Source organism: Tigriopus californicus, chromosome 6 (genome assembly GCF_007210705.1).
Source record: "Tigriopus californicus strain San Diego chromosome 6, Tcal_SD_v2.1, whole genome shotgun sequence".
In the NCBI taxonomy this organism is placed as follows: Eukaryota; Metazoa; Arthropoda; class Copepoda; order Harpacticoida; family Harpacticidae; genus Tigriopus; species Tigriopus californicus.
The window spans coordinates 3,338,329-3,356,446 of NC_081445.1; the positions used below are offsets into that span (position 1 = coordinate 3,338,329).

The window sequence follows — 18,118 nt, forward strand, 5'->3', positions numbered from 1 at the left end:
ACGTCGTTTTTCTGGCCTGACAGCAAGCACATATATATAAACATGTACTGCCATACTTGACTGCAGAGGGGGGCTCAATCTGAAGCGCAAGGGCCCGACAACGACCTGGATTTCAACACGAAATCTCCTGATTTTTCAAAACATATTTGTTACGTTTTCGTGCAGGCAAGGTAGGGCTTTAAAATGATGTCAATATTTCTAATACCTGAATTTGATAAGCTTTTGGGGCATCGAGCATATGCTTCGACGTTAACAAGATCAAGCACTGTCAAAATTGTATTATTGGGTTACTTCCGACACCGGGGTTTGAACCTGCGACACCTAGGGAGAAGACTCTTGCCTTGTTCACGCTAGCTCTTATTGAAAAAACATTATTGAAACAAACAGGCAGCTTGGTATAACGCTGTTTGATCTAATGTCAAACAAGGAATAAGTTTCACAAATAATGAAAAAGAAGCAAACGTTAAGGTTTGATTTACCTACGCAGGTCATGCAAGATGGTTGGGATTGACTGAGTGAATAGAATATTCAGAAATAGGAACTGGAAAAGTGAATGGTAATTTTATCCAATCATAACATTCCTTCACTAAACTTCAGAAAATATGGTTCACATTCTGCACGTAAAAATGAGCTGTCTTGGTACTGAGAGCAAGCCCCCAACAGATCAAAGGCCGATTGTTTCATTTTGAATTTAAATGCAGTGGTCACCCCTATCCTCTGGCGTTCCCCAAGGAAACATTTTCGGATCCGTACTTTGTCGATATTCATGAACCCCATGAGTGTCTCTGGTGGCACAAATATTTTGAGCTTCTCCGACTCTACAAAAGTGTTCGGGATGATAAAGAGTGCGTTCGACTCATTACTTCTCCTAAGAGATGTTGATAAATTGCATGAGTATGCAAGAATCAATTATATGCAATTTGGTGTTGCAGAGTGCAAATCTTTGCTGTTTGGAAGCACGAAAACTGTCCCATTCACTTCCTGTTTTCGGAGTAGGAAATGTTCTGTAGTATGAACAATGAATAATGTGTTTGAGTTGTCTTTGGCACAATATTTCAGGATTCCTCGTCTTATTAATGGTTCCCATATGTTTCCCCCAACAATAATCTCCGCCCACGGATATCCGCCATTGTAAACTCCCCCAACGTTGAATTCCGCCAAATCATGGCAAAGTCACGTTTGACAGAGTTCCACTTTAAAGGTTTTATGGCTGTCGGAGATCGCTATTGGCGGACTTGAATGTGGAGGAGATCCCCGTTGGCGGACTTCACTCTTGGTATGGTAAAACATGCCGAATTCACCACGGCGGAGATTGCCGTTGGCAGAGTTCATTGTCGGGGAGTTTAGTGTTGGTGGATTACAACGTTGGAAGAGTTTACAATGGCGGAGATCACCTAGCGGAAAATCCACAAGCAGAAATTACTGTTGGGGGAAACCGATGGTCGCCCTTAATAATGTCCTTTTACTTTTTTTTTGTTCATGACATTCTCATGATAAGTTTATTCATGGAGTACGGCAGTAGCGGAAAGGAAAGCTCTCTGAAACCTCGCTAGAGGACGTTTCAGTTTTGCGTTACCTCCTAATCGAGTACTTGAACATGAAAATGGAATTCATTGAGCACTCTTTCAGCGCGAATCCATCTGATCAGGGGGTAACGCATAGCTCTACAAAACCTTGATAAAAGACGTTCAATCTTCGACCGATCTTTCCACTCCGCTATTGACGTACTCCATGGTTTATTTAGCGATCCAGTGGTGGTTTCACTCAATTTTGAGCAACCTAATGACTCATTGAAGCGGGAAAGGAAGATGACGTCATCGTCAAATTTTGAGAGATCACTCCTACTTTTGAGGCTTCATATCTCTTTGCTGAGGGATTAAATTGAAAGTTCAGTTCTTTTATCCACTAAAGGAATGGTTCATGCAGGTAGGTATTTTATAAACTGTCTAACTTTCACTCATTAACATGCATAAAAACTTATTTTAGAAGAAAAAAGCCGTTTAGCGGCTGATTTTTTGTATTTTAGAATTTCGTATTGTTGCAATAAACTTTTTGAAACCTTAGAAACTGTTATTGTCCAATATTGAGATTTATATTTTGTTTTTTTAGTATCTCTACTGTTTTGAAAAGTGCCCCAATGACCTCCCAAAATTTGTGCTGCTTTTCATCGTGCAGTTGCTACTTCAATGTGTCAAATGCACCTGACGTTGTAAACAAGCCTTCCTCGCTCATTGATGCCAAATGAACATTAACAGAAGTACAATAGAGAGCGTTTCGGGTGTTTATCAACAAAATTAGAAATAGCAATGCTCGAAAAATCCTAACTCATTATCGGACCAATTATTTTTGATCAAACAGGACTTGCTGGGAAATCATTCCCAAGCATCGGTTAGAAACTCGTAAAAAAATAATGCTAAGAATTGGTGAATGATTCAAGAATTGCCATCAAAGAATCGTCGGTACAGAGTTTTCAAATGGTTGCCTGTACGTAGATAGGCTCAATAAGGCATGTGAAGTGAACGAAATTCAAGGAAAAATGAGGTCTGGCACCCTGATTTTAGGCAGTTTGGGGAGTGAGAACTGAGACAAACATCACCCTCTACTCGCACCATCCGCCCATTGCATTTTCAATAATCGAGGGTTTTTGAGTGAGTTGTGTCATAAAACCCAACCAAATGAACATGTTTGGCGTTAATCTGTGAACGCACTATCAAATTGACTCAATACCACAATGGTGTTTGCTTAGAAAAACATGCAAAATGAAATAAATGTCACAACTCCGTGCATGCAGAGTGCAGTTTGCCTGGGCATGTTGTCTATGATTTTACTCCATGGAATAACGTCAGTTGTTCATGAACGCATTCCCTTGACAAGCCCTATGAGGGATAATTTTGAAGGTTTAGGTTATTCCAATATCTTCTTACCGCCAGGGGCAAAATGTTTATCATGGTCGTTTGGGCTCTCTTTGGCGGCTGGGACTAGTTTGAGCCGCGTTCGAGTTCCAAGTGAAGATCTTTATCAATTCCGGAAAATGCGTCCTTCACACCTCAACACAAAAAGTAGCAATTCATCAAAGAGACAGTGCCCGGACATTGGTCAAAATAAACCAGATTAAATTTGATGAGATCGAATGATAATGTACAATGAAAACATCTTTTCAAATTTTGTCACGCCTTGGACAGATGACCAACGCATGATATGAGCAAGATATTGCTGTCATTCGTCGGTCCCCAGTAACTATAGGCCTATTTCTCTCACTTCAAATATTGCGAAGATGTTTGAGAAGATCATGAAGTCCAAACTTGTTGAATTTCTTGATATACATGAAGTCCTTCCTCCTAGCCAGCACGGGTTCCGAACACATTTTAGCACGGTTACCCAACTGATTGAGCATTTAGAGCAGGTCATTGAGGGACTGGAAAGGCATGGGTCATTTGATGTTGTCTATCTTGATTTTGACAAGGCCTTTGATAAAGTAGATCATGGCCATTTGTTGAATAGACTTTTTGACATTGGGATCCAGGGCGAGGTTCTCAATTGGATAAAAAGTTGCATTCATGATAGGAAGCAAATTGTTAAGGTCGAGGGATCCCTTAGTGACACACATGATGTAAAGTCAGGCGTTCCCCAGGGTTCCATCCTAGGGCCTCTCCTTTTCATAATATTCATTGCCCCGCTTCAAACAAAAGTTTAGTATTACTGGCAGTCTCTCTTCTTATGCTGACGATACAAAGTTAGTTTTTGGCAAGAATGGCCAAGATTCCACTAGCCTTGCAAAGGACCAAGAAATAATCTATTCTTGGGTTACTAAGAGTAATATGGCCCTGAACGGAATGAAATTCCGCTCAATGACCTTTGGGTCAACACCTTTAAATACTCCACTCGTAGATAATGGAGGTAAAGATATTGAGCAGGTCTCATCTATGAAAGATTGAGGTGTAGTCCTCCAAAATAATGGAAAGTTCGATGACCATATCCAGTTGAAGGTGGGTAAGGCTTTTCAAACATGTGGTTGGATATATCGCACGTTTAAGTCCAGAGATAGCATCACGATGCTAACTCTGTACAAGTCGATTGTCCAGCCACATCTTGAATATGCTTCAACCCATTTGGGCTCCAATGAGTTCAGCGGGTTTGCAAAAGGTCGAGCAAGTCCAAAAATGTTTCACTAGGAACATCACAAGAATGAGAGAGCTCTCGTATTGGGAGAGACTAAAAAAGTTGGGACTGTACAGTGTTTAGAGAAGGTACCAAAGGTATCTGATACTGTACGTCTTCAAAAGCATCCATGAGCTATTGAAAGGTCATAAGTAGACGAATTGTCACCATTCATTTTAATGGTGCTGGGGATTGCATTCTCTGTAGCGGTTAGAAAAGCCGTTGAAAAAACACCAATCCATTCATTTTCCTTGCTCTAAAGGTGGGACCTGAGGATGCATGCACATCCGAGGTGTACCTGCAATAGCATTTCTCAGTCATATAAAATTCTTAGATATGCACAATATAGCTTGCCTTTGGTGCCAATTGCTTAAATAAAGGAATATTTCCTAAAACACTCTAAGTAAGGCGGAGAAGGAAAATTGCCGAGACAGCTTCTACTCCAAGTGTATCCATCATTTTGCCAGTTACTCTTTCTTACAGATATCAAAAGGGACTATCCAGCTGAAAAATGATAATTCTTAAACAGGCTGATCAATGCAACAAACCTAACATAGACTCAATGAGTGAGCCAAAAAAGATATTTGCTGCATGATTTTTGATTCATATTTCAGTTCCTAGGCAATCAATTTGTCGTGTCTCACCGACACTCGTTGTCCTGCCAATGTCGAAGGTTTGTTTGGCTTAGGAGCACGTTCGTGATATCAGCCAAATATAAAGAGACCCATTGTCAATAAATCTTCATAGCAGCCTTCATAGTATTTGTGCGTGTTCCGTGACGTTCCAGACAAAACAAGTCCCCTTCTTAATTAAGGCTCATTTCAGTTAATGAATGATTTGGTTAATGAGTGAAAGATGACAAAATGTGATTGCGTTTGGTCAAACTAATAGCTTACAATTATGAATTAGGTTCGCCCCAAATGCTAGGCATTTCCTACTGACCAAGTGTGCCATACATTTAGTTCATTTCGATATCTAGATGCACGGAATAGGAAGAGAACCAACACCAAATCTTCTCTGGGGTATCGCAGTCCTAAATGAATAAAGAGCAAACGTCAATTTTTGAAGCAAGAATTGAAATGTGGGTTATTTTTGAAACGGCACAATTTTTTCATATAACTTCGTTACATAATCTAATCGAAGATTGCACGTTCTGATAGTCAGACTGTACGCAAACCCTCTTTGTGCAGTATAAGGGCGTTGATCTTTTCTGGCCCGTGTACTATCTCGGGCGACAAACTCAATTTAATAACCAGGTTAAAGAACTTGAAGCTCATGATGTTTTTTCAGATAAGTAATTGATATTTCTTTGGATGAAATGTGAACCTAGCCGGCCACGTTTTAATTTAAAAGTATGTCATTCGCGAGTCATGTCGATGCCGGGCTAAAAAAGCAAGAAAGACGCCACTGTTCAAACTTGTTCCGGCGGCCTTGCCCATGTTGCCCCTGGCGATAAGAAGATAATCGAATCACCTAAATCTTCAAAATCATCGGAGTGGAAGTTGCGTGTGATGTGTGACTGATTGTCCCTCCAAGATGCCCAAAATCAGGGTGACGCATTTCATTTTTCTTTGAATTTCCTTTACTTCACGTGACTTACTAAGCTTTTATGCTTCCTCTTTCTCCAAAGGTGAACAAAATAAGAAACAGCGCCTCTGGCGGGCAATCGCGTGAGATTATAGAATTTCGTGTATGTACGAGAAACCCGGAGAAACCGTTGTTTGACCTCTTTCCCAAAAACGGTAATTGCCACAATATTGAATAAGGCACTTAAGCCATTGCGCTGGATCTGCAACTTTTAATTTGGCAGCACTTTTTAATCATGTGTTTAGCCAGTGCGCTACTCTGAGAGTAGCTCACAGTTTGGCCGCCTCTGAACTTGATTTTCCACACTTGCTTAGCCTCGATGGCTATTGAAGCAACCAAGCAACCAATTTTCATGTTTTTGTGGGCTTCCTTGCCACTATTGGAATTTAGTCGTGGGGATTTCAAATGGAAAGTTTGTCATTCCAGTCTAACTTCATATTCAAAAACTATCTCATCAGTAAGGTTCTCAAAATTATGCATAAAAATGACTTGAATATGCAAATAAAGAAGCAAAAAAAGACAAGCCCAGGATGCAAATAGGGATGTAAATAAACTTCAAAATTGCTTTAGATTTTTATGGCATACTAAGGAATTTTCAGCAATGTGTTAAGGTGGACACATATATTCTAATAACAGTATGCTCTGATTCCAGTGGATCAGCATCTGAACAGTAATCCAAGACTAAACTTCCATAACAATCGCAGGTGTTGTCAGTACAACAACACCTTTGAATTGTCTGTTTTAGAGATTTCCTAGAAGTCCGTGCTTTATCTTATGAAACTATTTTACAAGGAGTAAAGATTCATTGTTCTTCAAAAAGGACTCCAGTCGGCCTTTCCCAATCTAAAGAACCGCCCTGAGTCTTTACGCGAGAAAAATGAACATAATTGTTTTTCCCAAGTGAAGAGTCCTTGGCTTGACCAGTTCAAGGTTGACGGTGCTTGGCCTCCAAATGTTGGTCAAGTAAGTCTTGCTCTGCAATTATCCTACGAATGACAGCCTAGAAGTCAATCGAGAGAGGTATTTCCCAACTTATGTATACAATGTATGTGAGGATAATCAAGTTATCTTGCTCTTGACAAGTAACCAATTAACTAAACAAGGAAATAAATCGAAGCCATCTAGGGAGGTATATTGGATGTAAACTGCAAAAGTCCACGAATTGCTTAAAATGCGTAAGGAATGAATCATTTTTTGAGGACTATCTTGAGAGGTTGGACTTTTATCAATACATTTTTCCCTCTAAAATTTAATTGAACATTAAACATTTTCCCCACCGAAATCGGTTCTTTTATTGGTCGAAGTAGCTATGAGTCACTCTTTGGCAGATTTGAATAGGGAGAGTAATTTCGTTATGAAGGGTCAACCACTTGAAAAAGTTTAACCTCTAAGTAACTGACCTGAATGTGCCAAAGAGTCCAGTTTTATGTAGTCCTTGTGAAACAATTGATTTGTTCCATAAACTAGATTTGGGATAAATTCGATCAATGCAATACATTTCGATAATTTTATGTACCTATTTAGACTAAGTGAACTGCTTAGCCGATGCAATGTTTTCTCGTCTGTTGCAAGTCCATTTCCATAGGTGTCTATGATTTCTGGAGTAAAGAATGACTTCTCTGCAAAACGAATTTGCAGCTCCTGTTTTAGCTACAAAAATATTTGCAGCTTCTGGATGGAGAGAAAACGACAAAATATGTGCCCTGGTCGAAACAAATGTGCAAGTCTATGAAGGTCTGTAATGGTTCATGATCTGCGTGGAAATCATTTGATAAAAAGTTCATTTTCGCGAGTGTTAGATGGCTGGCAAGGAATTTCAATCATATAAGAACCATTGTGACAAAAAGCGAACGTTCCACTTAAATAGGACATATAGTCTTCCTTTTAGAAGTGCTGGGCATTCCATTCTTAATGACGGTAAGGAAGTCCACAATGACCTACTTGGCTCCGCTCTTGAGCGATTAGTTGAATCAAAAGTACTGTCAAAAATAAAGTTCACAGAGCTGATTCTCCACGGATAGATAATGCAACTTTCGAAGCACAAATAAGTTTTCCCATCTAGTCTGTTTTTAGCCCCTCTCAATGTTCAAGTGCTCTTTTTACCGATTGTTTTTGATACGGCAAGCCATGATAACGTCATAAAAGAAAGCAAGAAACTCACTCTGATATATTCATCATATTCCATCATGCCTCTTTAGGAGAGCACCTAGTTTTGAGGAGCTGCGCATTTTGAGACGATCCCTGGCCTTTAAAGTCCTTCATTCATGTTTACATTTGCTTAAATTTATTCCAGCTTAAACTGTCCCCAAAGCACTAAGATTTAAAGGCCATTCAAAGACCTCAAAGAATCACGGCAAGAAAATTCGATGGCCGTTTTTTCAATGGCAAAGCAGGAATCGCGTTTCGATTGACTAGACCCAGTCTGATCCATTGAGAAGTGACGAATGAATAGATGTTTTACACCTGTTTGTTAGCAATACCTACAAGCCCTCTTGCAATACCTATCTATGATTTGAATGAAAAGAAAGCTGAATAAAGACACACGGGGCTACATTTCATTCATTAATACGAGAAGAGAGCAACGATCCTGGTCGAGAAAGCGTCCTTACGAGACAAACATGTGTTTGCCATCGAAAATATTGACGATCAATTTGCAATTTCATGCAAGGGACGTCAAGAGATCCGGGTTGCCTTGGATGATTAGTAAAGTACTCTGGTTCAAATATGTTCATTTATTCGTTTCATATAGTACGTAAGATAGACAGACCTATGATTCACTGTTTGACGCGGACATTTGACACACAAATCATTGAGCAAGTTTGCAGACACGTTGTTTTTAGTTAAATTCTTATAGAGGGCGTCTTTCCAGGTCCAGATGAATATCCGGATAGAGCAGGAAGAACAAGTCCCCTCCGAGGATCTCAAGCTTGGTCTTCGACGAGTCTTTCAGTATGAATGTCCGCAAAACCTTGAGCAGGGTGATTTTGATCTCGGCCATGGCGAATTTGATACCCGCGCAATATCTTGGACCGGCCCCAAAGCTGAGGTACGTGAGATCTCCGCGAGGGGGCGCTGACAGACCCAGGAAGCGATCTGGGTTGAACAACTCGGGCTCAGGATAGAACTCCTCGTGGTGGTGAATGGCATAGACGGGGATTTGAATGATCGTTCCTTTCTTAAATTGAATGTCACCAATCTTGCAGTCCTTGATGCAAGTTCGATCCAGCCTGCAATTGAAAGAGACGCTATCAGGGATGAGGGAAGATTTTTACTTAACTCAACATGTGCTCGTTAGGAGGCGCCACTTGATTTTTTGTGGTTGGATCTCTGGCTTGTTTTCCAAACTTCTGAAGAGTGCTGTCGAAATGGATTTTGCAAACGCAATGCAGAATTGTCAAATAACTATTATCATTTGATTTCAACGAAAGCTTTTTCGCCAACACTTTCCAGCAGAAAGAAAGTTCCCGTCATTTTCAAGGGATATTGTTTCAAGCACGTGAAGGAACAAATCAATAAGAGTAACTGAAACTTTGCTTTACCTGCACACTGGAGGGTTTATGCGCAGGTTTTCAAAAATGACTGCGTTCATGTAGGTGAGTTGGGTGAGTTTGTCCATGGTGACGGCTTCATCCACGTTCTCGTCACCAAAGACGTCTTGGATCTCTTCGAATAATTTGCTCTGGAATCGAGAGAATATTTTGATGATGCTTGTCCTCATTCATTAGCGGTCCGACCCTGGTCTTACCTGGACTTCTGGATGTTTGGCCAGCATGTGCAAAAGTGTGCCCATCGTGTTTGAAGTCGTTTCAAACGCTGCCTGGATGATACCAATGCCTTGAGCGTAGATCTGATTCTCGTTGAGCTCACCTTTGCACTCCAAGTTCTTCAATTGGGTCTCATTCAATTTGTCGATGAAGTCTCCACGTGTTTTCTGTCGATTGTAACCGATGTTCTAAAAGCGCCATAAAAATATGAAAGATATGTGTGCACATCGCCAAATCCGGGATCATCATTACCTTGGTAAAATTGAAGAGGTACTCAAAATTACTCATGCCAATGAAGTCCACAATCTTCAAGAGTATAGGGATCCGCGAGCAAATATAAAAGGCAATGGATTCGCCAAAGGATCGCAATCGAAAGTCGCTGAACAATCGGCAGCACCTCTTGTACAAGTCGCTCTCGGGTTTTTGGAACGAATTGCCTTCAATTCCAAAGGCACATGAAGCCACAGCGTCCAACGAGAGGTACTGAAGCAACGGCTTGAAATCCACAGTGTCGTCTTGGCCTTGTTTCCGTTTCTTTTCCACGTTCTCAATGAACTCATCGGTCACTGCTGTCAAGGACCCAAGCATTGGCTTGACTTTGGCCGTGGTGAAGAGCGGAGAAATGAGTTTCCGCATGGCGTGCCAAGCGTCTGATCGGGATGTGATCAACGAGCAAAGCTGAGGGTGAAATGAAAGAAAAAAGATGCAATTTGAGTGCCAAGTCCAAAGATCTTCCAGGATTTCAGCTTGGAACACACCTTCTCGCCAATGGGGAAATGCTGGCGATCCATGAAGCAATCAAAGTTCTTGATCATGATCTCCTTGAGTAAGTCTGGATCGGCAACGAAGATGTGGGGAACAAAGCCCTCGTACTTGGTCCAAATCTTGCCATACTTCTTGAGACAAGCTTGATCGAACTTGGGGAAAACGAGCTTATGGACACTGAAGATGTTTTCTTGGATCATTGGAACGCTCAAGGCTTCCAGATAGCCCCAGAACTTGTTCAAGTGCCGATAAAGCAACAAGAGTATGACAACGGTGGCCTCGATGATGAAACTGCTCATTCTGGATCAAAGTTGATTCTGCTACTGATCGTCCTAGACTCTCATGTGGTTCTATTTGAAGGTGAGGCCTCACATGTGGACCAAAAACAGTCAGGCACTGTCTCATTCATTCTTTACGAGGGACCACTTGTTGTCTGAGTGGACATTCATTCATTCATTCATGCATTTCTGATGAAGATATTTAATATTCAAACGTGACTCGTCACTTGATTGATATGTTTTGGGATTTAAGACCGATTTGTAGAATCATGTCGAGGTTCAGGATTTTTGGATCCGACTAATTGCTCGCTACCGAGTCTGAGCATCGAATTTGCCATGCATTACCAAGATATAAATCCACACCTGAGACCAAATAACTTTCTCATTCCTCACTCATCTGGGACACAACCTGAAGTTGGTTCTTAAAAATACGGCTCCACCTTCCCCCTACCCCCCTCAGAAGAAAGAAAGTATTCTGCTCATAGGTATTTAAGTTAATTTGCAACATCGTGTGATCGTGGATTCTGATCTTTTCTCACATGTTGGTACTGGTGCTTCTAATATGCAAAGATCCCTGAAAGGAGGGATTGATCGATCTCAGGTCTTTGTGTAGACGGACAAGTATTTTAATACGCTCTGTCATGACCAGGAGTTGCAAATCCTTAGATGTACTCTTCTACTAGAAAGCCCTGGGCTACCCTTTAAGAATGACTCTCTTCCAATAGCTCTTCACCTTTTCCAGATTGACACCTTTAGCTGCCAAACTTTGCCCATTCCGCCCTCAAATCTGCGGATTCCACCTTTTATTGCGACTCTCGGTCATGTCAACTCGTAAAGTAATAAAATTGTGTATGTAAACAATTTACACAAATATGGATAGAAATAAATAAAATGGCTAAAACGATAAAACATTCGACTAGTGATATCACAGCAGAGATGACTAGAATTGGTTCAGTGTACATGAAAAAAGCAAAGAGGTGAGTTACAGACAGTAAAAAGACAGGTAGGTAATGCTAAGCGATGAAATTCTTGGATATTGCAGAGAAGAGGATGAACCAGATTGAACAGATCCTTTGTCAGCTCCCGTCGTTGATGGCATTTGGCCGGGAGCCGAACAAAGGTGCGTGACCACCAATACTCCGAAGGGATGTCGGGCCAAGGACAATAAGGTGTCCTTGACCGGGAAGGACAACTTGTGTCCGGACATCGCATCCTGAAAGGTCAGGTTCCCAACACTGTTAGACACTAACCTTGCCAAGCCGATGGTGAGGGGCTCGGTTTCGCATAGAAAATGTGTCCATGCATTGTTAGCATATTGGGGCACGCAGAGGTATTGCTTGAGGTACTTGAGGAATTTTACTGGTAGATTCACATTTGCATATGTTTTTGTAGCTGTTGTTACATTTTAGTTTTATAATATTTTAATACGCTTTGTCATGACCAGGAGTTACAAATCCATAATTTTTTTTTTTTGCGTATTTCAAGCAAATTTCAAGACTAATATAAAGGTTGAATCGTTAGTTCCGTCATTGCTCAGATCTTTTGATGGAGTCCAGCAATATGTGTCCCTTCCAGATGCGCTAAAATAAAAGAAAAATATCTTTTTTGTATTCAATGTGCGGTTTATGGCTGGATATTGGAACATTGAAGCAGGAAAAGAAGATGACGTCACCATCAAATATTCATGGATCACTTGTACTTATGCGGCTTAACAGCTTTTTGTCAAGGGATTATATCAAAGTTCCCAATCAAATATTGATACATTAATAAAACCACAAATAATAATAATAATAATAATAATAATAATAATAATAATAATAATAATAATAATAATAATAATAATAATAATAATAATAATAATAATAATAATAATAATAATAATAATAATAATAATAATAATAATAATAATAATAATAATAATAATCTGATGTGCTCGTATAACGTCAACAGAGGTTCTTTTTCTGGTAGAAACTGAGATCCTTGGTTTGACATTTTCCAGTTGAATTTTGATGCCTTCTTTTTGTATGGCGCAAAGGCCATTTTTTGTGCAAACTTAAACCAACTGTGTAAACAGTGACGCACTCTAGTGGACTATGCTGAAAGATAAGAAACACAAAAGTTTCCAAAGTCCAGTGGAGTGGGGTACCGTTTGCTCTTTGATGACGATGTGATCTAAAACGGAATTTATGATTCTAGCCTGCGGGCAGACATAGGAAAACTATACTTCAAGACATCAACAACGAGACGTCATAAAAAACCTTAAGACACCAAGTACCTCATTTTATGTTCGAATACATAAATTTCATTCATGATAGGAACCAAATTTTTTAGTTCGAGGGATCCCTTAGTGACACACATGATGTAAAGTCAGGCGTTCCCCAGGGTTAAATCCTAGGGCCTCTCCTTTTCATAATATTCATTGCCCCGCTTCAAACAAAAGTTTAGTATTACTGGCAGTCTCTCTTCTTATGCTGACGATACAAAGTTAGTTTATGGCAGGAATGGCCAAGATTCCACTAGCCTTGCAAAGGACCTAGAAAGAATCTACTCTTGGGTTACTAAGAGTAATATGGCCCTGAACGGAATGAAATTCCGCTCAATGACCTTTGGGTCAACTCCTTTGAATACTCCTCACATAGATAATGGAGGTAAAGATATTGAGCAGGTCTCATCTGGCATGACGATGCTAACTCTGTACAAGTCGTTTGCAAAAGGTCAAATTGAGAGAGCTCTTGTATTGGGAGAGACTAAACAAGTTGGGGCTGTACAGTGTTCAGAGAAGGTACGAAAGGTATTTGATACTGTACGTCTTCAAAAGCATCCATGAGCTTTGTCCCAACCCAGGATTTAGGGTCAATTCTAGTGACCGCAGAGGCTCATTGTGCGTTTTGAGAGCACCTTCAAGTCCTCGAGAATCCAGGCTAATTCCAACAGTGCTGTCCACTTCTCTTCTTTCTCGGGCCCCTTCGTTGTTTAATTTGCTTCCCTCTAATATTCGTAGGGAATACGTCTCATAACCAACAAAACTATACTTATCTACTCTTTCACTTGAATTCTGACGACAATACACAAACAGACAAACTTATAGACTTGCTTTTTTTGAAGATTTTGTTGAAACCGATTAAAAACTGTTTCTTTGAGGCTTCATTAATTTTTTTATGAAATTTGCATTGATTGTTGAACTGAATGTGTACTTCTTGATTCTAAAGTACTTATTAAATCTGTATTTAAGGAGGGTTTGGAGTAAGGTTATACAACATTTAGCACTATATTGAGATAATGCAAAAGAAACAAAAATAACCTTTTGCTTTTGTGATACTGAAAATCAATATCAATTCTTTGGGAAATTAAGTTAAGATATAATAGGAGCATTTTGGAGTCAAAAACGATGAAATATGGGCCATCTAATCCTCTATACTGTTAGTAATTAGCGGTATAACAGATCAAATCATAACTTTAAAAAAAGGCCAACTAAGTGCAGTTCCAAGTATCATTAATTAGGTATTGGAAAATTTCAGTTTTTACAATATTTTTAGTCATTTCAGTTCTTATAATGTTTTTGAGCATGTCTGTTTTTTTGGAGGTTAGAACTCCATAAAGCAATAAAACCAATGTTGTTTCTTATGAGTATTTCAGCTAGAAACATGCCAAGATGTGTTTGGGTATATCTTTGGAAACTTGATAAGGCACTTCGACCACTGTGGCCAGTCTACTACACCATCCATAATGACACGGCCATGTTTTTGGCTTCTGATAATTCTAGCCTACTAACTTACCTCCTAAACGGCTTTACTCAAAAAATAACCTTACCAATGGCGTATATTGGGTCTCATAGATTTTACAAATTTAGATGTTCAATGCGAGTAAAAGGCTTCAATTGCCTATCCGACTCAAAAAGTGTTTTCCAAAAGTGTATGGTTATGTATTTGTACTCGTTTCACTTCCTCAAGCTTTTCAGCACCTTCAAGTATTAGATCACCATTTGTTAGCTAGACCAGTTATCATCTTGCACAAACGTCCACAAATGAATGAATATCATTTCGATGTGATGTCATTGCATTTGGACTAGAGTTTATGAATGACATACCATATGTTACTTCAAATGACTAATTTGTCCTAGATTTCATTAGCCTTCAATTCAATACGGTATATTTTCTGCATTTTTTGAAGGGCATAGTTAACTCAGAAAATCAAGTGTAGTTATTCCAATCTTCAGTGACTGCAGACCATTCTATGTTTTAGATCTCAGTTGCGGTCATTCATTGTTTTCGATTTCTCTTATGAATACAAATTGCTTTAGATTAGATCGGCGTAATCAGAGGTAATTGTCATCCCGATGAACCTCGTCATAAATTGGCTCCTTTTTCAGACGATTGGTCGTGGGTCGAGACTGGAAAATTATGAGCAAGAACCGAACTATTCCGGCCAGAAAGAGTATCCACACCAAAAGAATGGAAATTCCAGCAGGGAGAACGAGACTCAACGAGCAGGCCTGCAAATAAAATCAATCATTTTTTATTACCAGATATGCAGCAGGTCTTACTCTATGGTCGCTATTAAATGATCATAAAAAGATCGGAGTAGCCACCTAACCATACTTTGCATTTCATGAGATAAAAAAGTCATCATTTGAAAGAGTACTTGGTCACTGGATGGCTTACAAAAAATTGCTTTGGCTAATCAGCGTCGTTCGTTGGGCTCCTTTAGAGTTGGGCCGCCTAAGAGGCCTGACAATGAAAAAGCAAGTCTACAAGTGTCAGTTTGTCAACCAGGGCGTTATGAAAATGGATTAATTGATTTATTCTCATGCACCTTTGGGCATGAATGGGAAGAACTGAAAATAAAAACTACTTCGATAGACAAATATTCTCTATCAAGGATTGCCGGATGAATTTTGTGCTCTAACTCTAAGAAGCCCTGAATTGAACCCTTTAGGTTTGGTTTAGGTGACGTTTATCAAGGAGAAGTTCAACGAATGTTTGACTTAGAAGGAACAAATCATAATTTGCATTGCAGTGGGCAGGTAAAAACTTTGCTCTATAAAATGGCCGCATGTTTACAGGGTGCGGAACTTCAAATGCCCGTTTGTAATGTAAGTATTTAATTGCTCAACAGAGCATAGCTGACAAACTTTTGGCATTAAAGAATGACATAAAAATTCAAGATCTATTCAAAATGAGGAAACTTTATTCTATATGTCCTCCTTGATTTTCAATGACTGCTTCAACACGACGTCTGAATGCTTTGCATGTTGACACGATGTACTCCTTGGACATGGATCTCCAGGCTTTCCGGATCGAGACCTTTAGAGCCCCAACACTTCTGTGAGGGGTGGAACATGCCTTGGCCTCTAAAACGCTCCAGATGGAATAATCCAATGGATTTAATTCAGGACTAGAAGGAGGCCACATCGTCTTGTCCCAGGATTCCGCCAAGTTTGCTGCCAGCCACTCCTGGGTCTTGAGAGCGGTATGGGCAGGGGCCCCATCCTGCTGCCACACGTAATTGTTGTATGGGAAGTTCCTCTTAAGCCATGGTTTGACCTTTGATTTTAAAAGATTAAGATAAACCTCTTGATTGACCTTGAGTCCAGCTTCAATGAAAATGGGCGGGCAGGTGAGGCCGTTGCTGGCAATGATGCCCAACACCATGACTCCTTGAGGATGCTTGGTCCGGTTTACCGGAGCTGGTAAAGATCCTGCCTGAACAATCATCCGGTCATTTCTGCGATTATAAGACTGATCCACTGTAAAAATCTTCTTATCGGAGAAGATCTTCACTTTGGACGAATTGGCTGATCTTTTCATCCATGACAGAATGGTTTGACATCTTTGCAGGCGAAGGACCCTGACCCTCTCAGTGATGAGTTGACGTGGAGGACGTGTCAGGGACTTCATTCCAAGGTCGTCTTTGACAGTGGTCCGGATTGTCTTCTCATCACAACCAAACTTCTTTGCCATCTTCCTCATAGACTTGGTTGGGTCCTTGTCGATTTCGGTCTTAACGGCCCTGATAAATTTCTTGGTCCTCTTTTTTTGACTTTATTGGCTTTCGGGACTTCCGGCTGACATCTTTGGATCCAAGTCTTGCATTGATCACACGTCTGACAGTGGTGATATTGGCCCCCGTGAGCTTGGCAATGGCCTTTTTGTCAGCTCCTGCGCAAGCCATATCGAGGATGCTCTGACGTTTTGCCTCCATACTCATTTGAATTGGTTTTAATCAAAAATCTTTAGAAATTGTTTATTATTTACGAATGCCAAACGGCAATGAAAACAAAAATTTGGCGCGAAATTTCAAAATTTGAAGTCAACAGATCATTTTAAAGATATCGGGCATTTGAACTTCCGCACCCTGTACATACTATCTGATCGAAAAAAATAAATATTTTATGTATTATATGCGTATAAATGGACACCGGATTGGGAGATGTGTATCGACTACATGTTTCGGTCGTAATGATTCTGTGCTGCTCGGGTATTGAGGGCAAACATGAATACTCAATTTGACTTAGGGTGGCTTTACACTAGGATGGGACATTATGATTGAATCCGGTTTGAGGATTGAAGGAGGACTAGTGCTGGGGCGAGTTTTTCGCAACATGAGTCTTTTTGTTCGACATGAGTACAGTGAAAGACTGGAGTCCTCTGCTGGACTCAAGTCTTTAGCCGAACTCGTCCTGGCACTACTCCAACTGCAATCCTCAAACCGGATTCAATCCCGGTTTTCCATTTTAGTGTAAAGCCACCCTTAGCTTGGCGGGAAACATTTGTAACAGCAGCACATTTCATCGCATATTTTCACATTTTTTAAATGCTGAATTGAAATGCGGCCCGTTGTCTGATGAGTTTGTTGCCGACGACTGGCGGCATTAGTGTTACATGGCAATTGCAGCATTCGCCAAGCTATCTTTAGCAATTTCTTCTTTACTGTGTGGAACCACAACCTCTGAGTTTCACATCACTCCTGAAGCTGCTCGCAAACGTGTCGCCAGATTTACAATTACCATTAATAAGTTACCTTTTCGGAATTGTGACTTTCAGCATCAGGGACTCTGATTGCTCGTATAGCCCTTACCACAAAGTAGGAGCCGGCAATCCACAAGCCAAAAAGGATGAGAAATCCGATCATAAAAAAGGTGAAAAAAGTACACCCACATATTACATTGCCCAATGTGGTCTTGGTTGGTTGTCTTCTTTGGCAACGCTGAAAGCAATTACAAACCAGGCAGGTCTGATGCACTAATACAAGAACGGATATTACGGCCAGGACGGAGCCGGACAAAAGCATCCAATTTGGAAGGGCGGTCTCCACCGGACACGCCTCATTGTGGACCAGTCCCAAGACAAGAAGGATGATTCCGATTGCCAAAAGTAGGATGTGGGTCGAGATCAGGTGATATTGGGCCATCTCAGAATTGCTTCTGGGGTTCACTCACATTTTAAACCGTTCAATATGATCGAATTGCGAACCGAAAAAGAAGAGGCTTACGCTATTATTGGGCAAGTGCGAGTTTTGTTTTGTGTTGAACTTCTTATCAGTTCTGATGATGACTCATTCAAGCTC

At 40.3% G+C, this 18,118-nt stretch overlaps 2 protein-coding genes and 1 long non-coding RNA gene across 4 annotated transcripts; 1 reads left to right on the top strand and 2 right to left on the bottom strand.

Annotated features, from left to right (window-relative positions):
* Positions 1–38: 38 nt before the first annotated feature.
* Positions 39–9,903, top strand: LOC131882583 (uncharacterized). The gene is made up of 3 exons (XR_009373501.1): positions 39–170; positions 8,615–8,791; positions 9,471–9,903. It is a non-coding gene; the product is annotated as an uncharacterized LOC131882583 (long non-coding RNA).
* Positions 8,463–10,573, bottom strand: LOC131882582 (cytochrome P450 3A24-like). The gene is made up of 5 exons (XM_059229774.1): positions 10,268–10,573; positions 9,762–10,187; positions 9,491–9,697; positions 9,285–9,424; positions 8,463–8,972 (listed from the first exon to the last, which is right to left on the bottom strand). Exons 1-5 carry the CDS (start codon positions 10,571–10,573, stop codon positions 8,594–8,596), a joined length of 1,458 nt encoding a protein of 485 aa, XP_059085757.1. The 3' UTR covers positions 8,463–8,593.
* A 4,215-nt stretch (positions 10,574–14,788) lies between these two features.
* On the bottom strand, positions 14,789–18,102 carry LOC131882581 (uncharacterized). Of its 2 annotated transcripts, none has more exons than XM_059229773.1 (2): positions 17,630–18,102; positions 14,789–15,044 (listed from the first exon to the last, which is right to left on the bottom strand). In XM_059229773.1, exons 1-2 carry the CDS (start codon positions 17,960–17,962, stop codon positions 14,868–14,870), a joined length of 510 nt encoding a protein of 169 aa, XP_059085756.1. In that variant the 5' UTR covers positions 17,963–18,102; the 3' UTR covers positions 14,789–14,867. The 2 variants fall into 2 exon arrangements, with proteins under 2 accessions (XP_059085756.1, XP_059085755.1); XM_059229772.1 differs by having other exon boundaries at positions 17,573–18,082.
* Between the last annotated feature and the right edge of the window lie 16 nt (positions 18,103–18,118).

Bases quoted from the DNA above. Each gene is read 5' to 3' on its own strand.
- LOC131882582 (XM_059229774.1), bottom strand. From the start codon at position 10,573: ATGAGCAGTTTCATCATCGAGGCCACCGTTGTCATACTCTTGTTGCTT. The intron at 10,188-10,267 runs GTGTGTTCCAAG...TTTCACCCTCAG, and splicing joins ATTTCCCCATTGGCGAGAAG to CTTTGCTCGTTGATCACATC. The intron at 9,698-9,761 runs GTAATGATGATC...TGGCGCTTTTAG, and splicing joins ACCTCTTCAATTTTACCAAG to AACATCGGTTACAATCGACA.
- LOC131882581 (XM_059229772.1), bottom strand. From the start codon at position 17,962: ATGGCCCAATATCACCTGATCTCGACCCACATCCTACTTTTGGCAATC. The intron at 15,045-17,572 runs GTAACTTATTAA...TTTTATTTGCAG, and splicing joins AAAGTCACAATTCCGAAAAG to GCCTGCTCGTTGAGTCTCGT.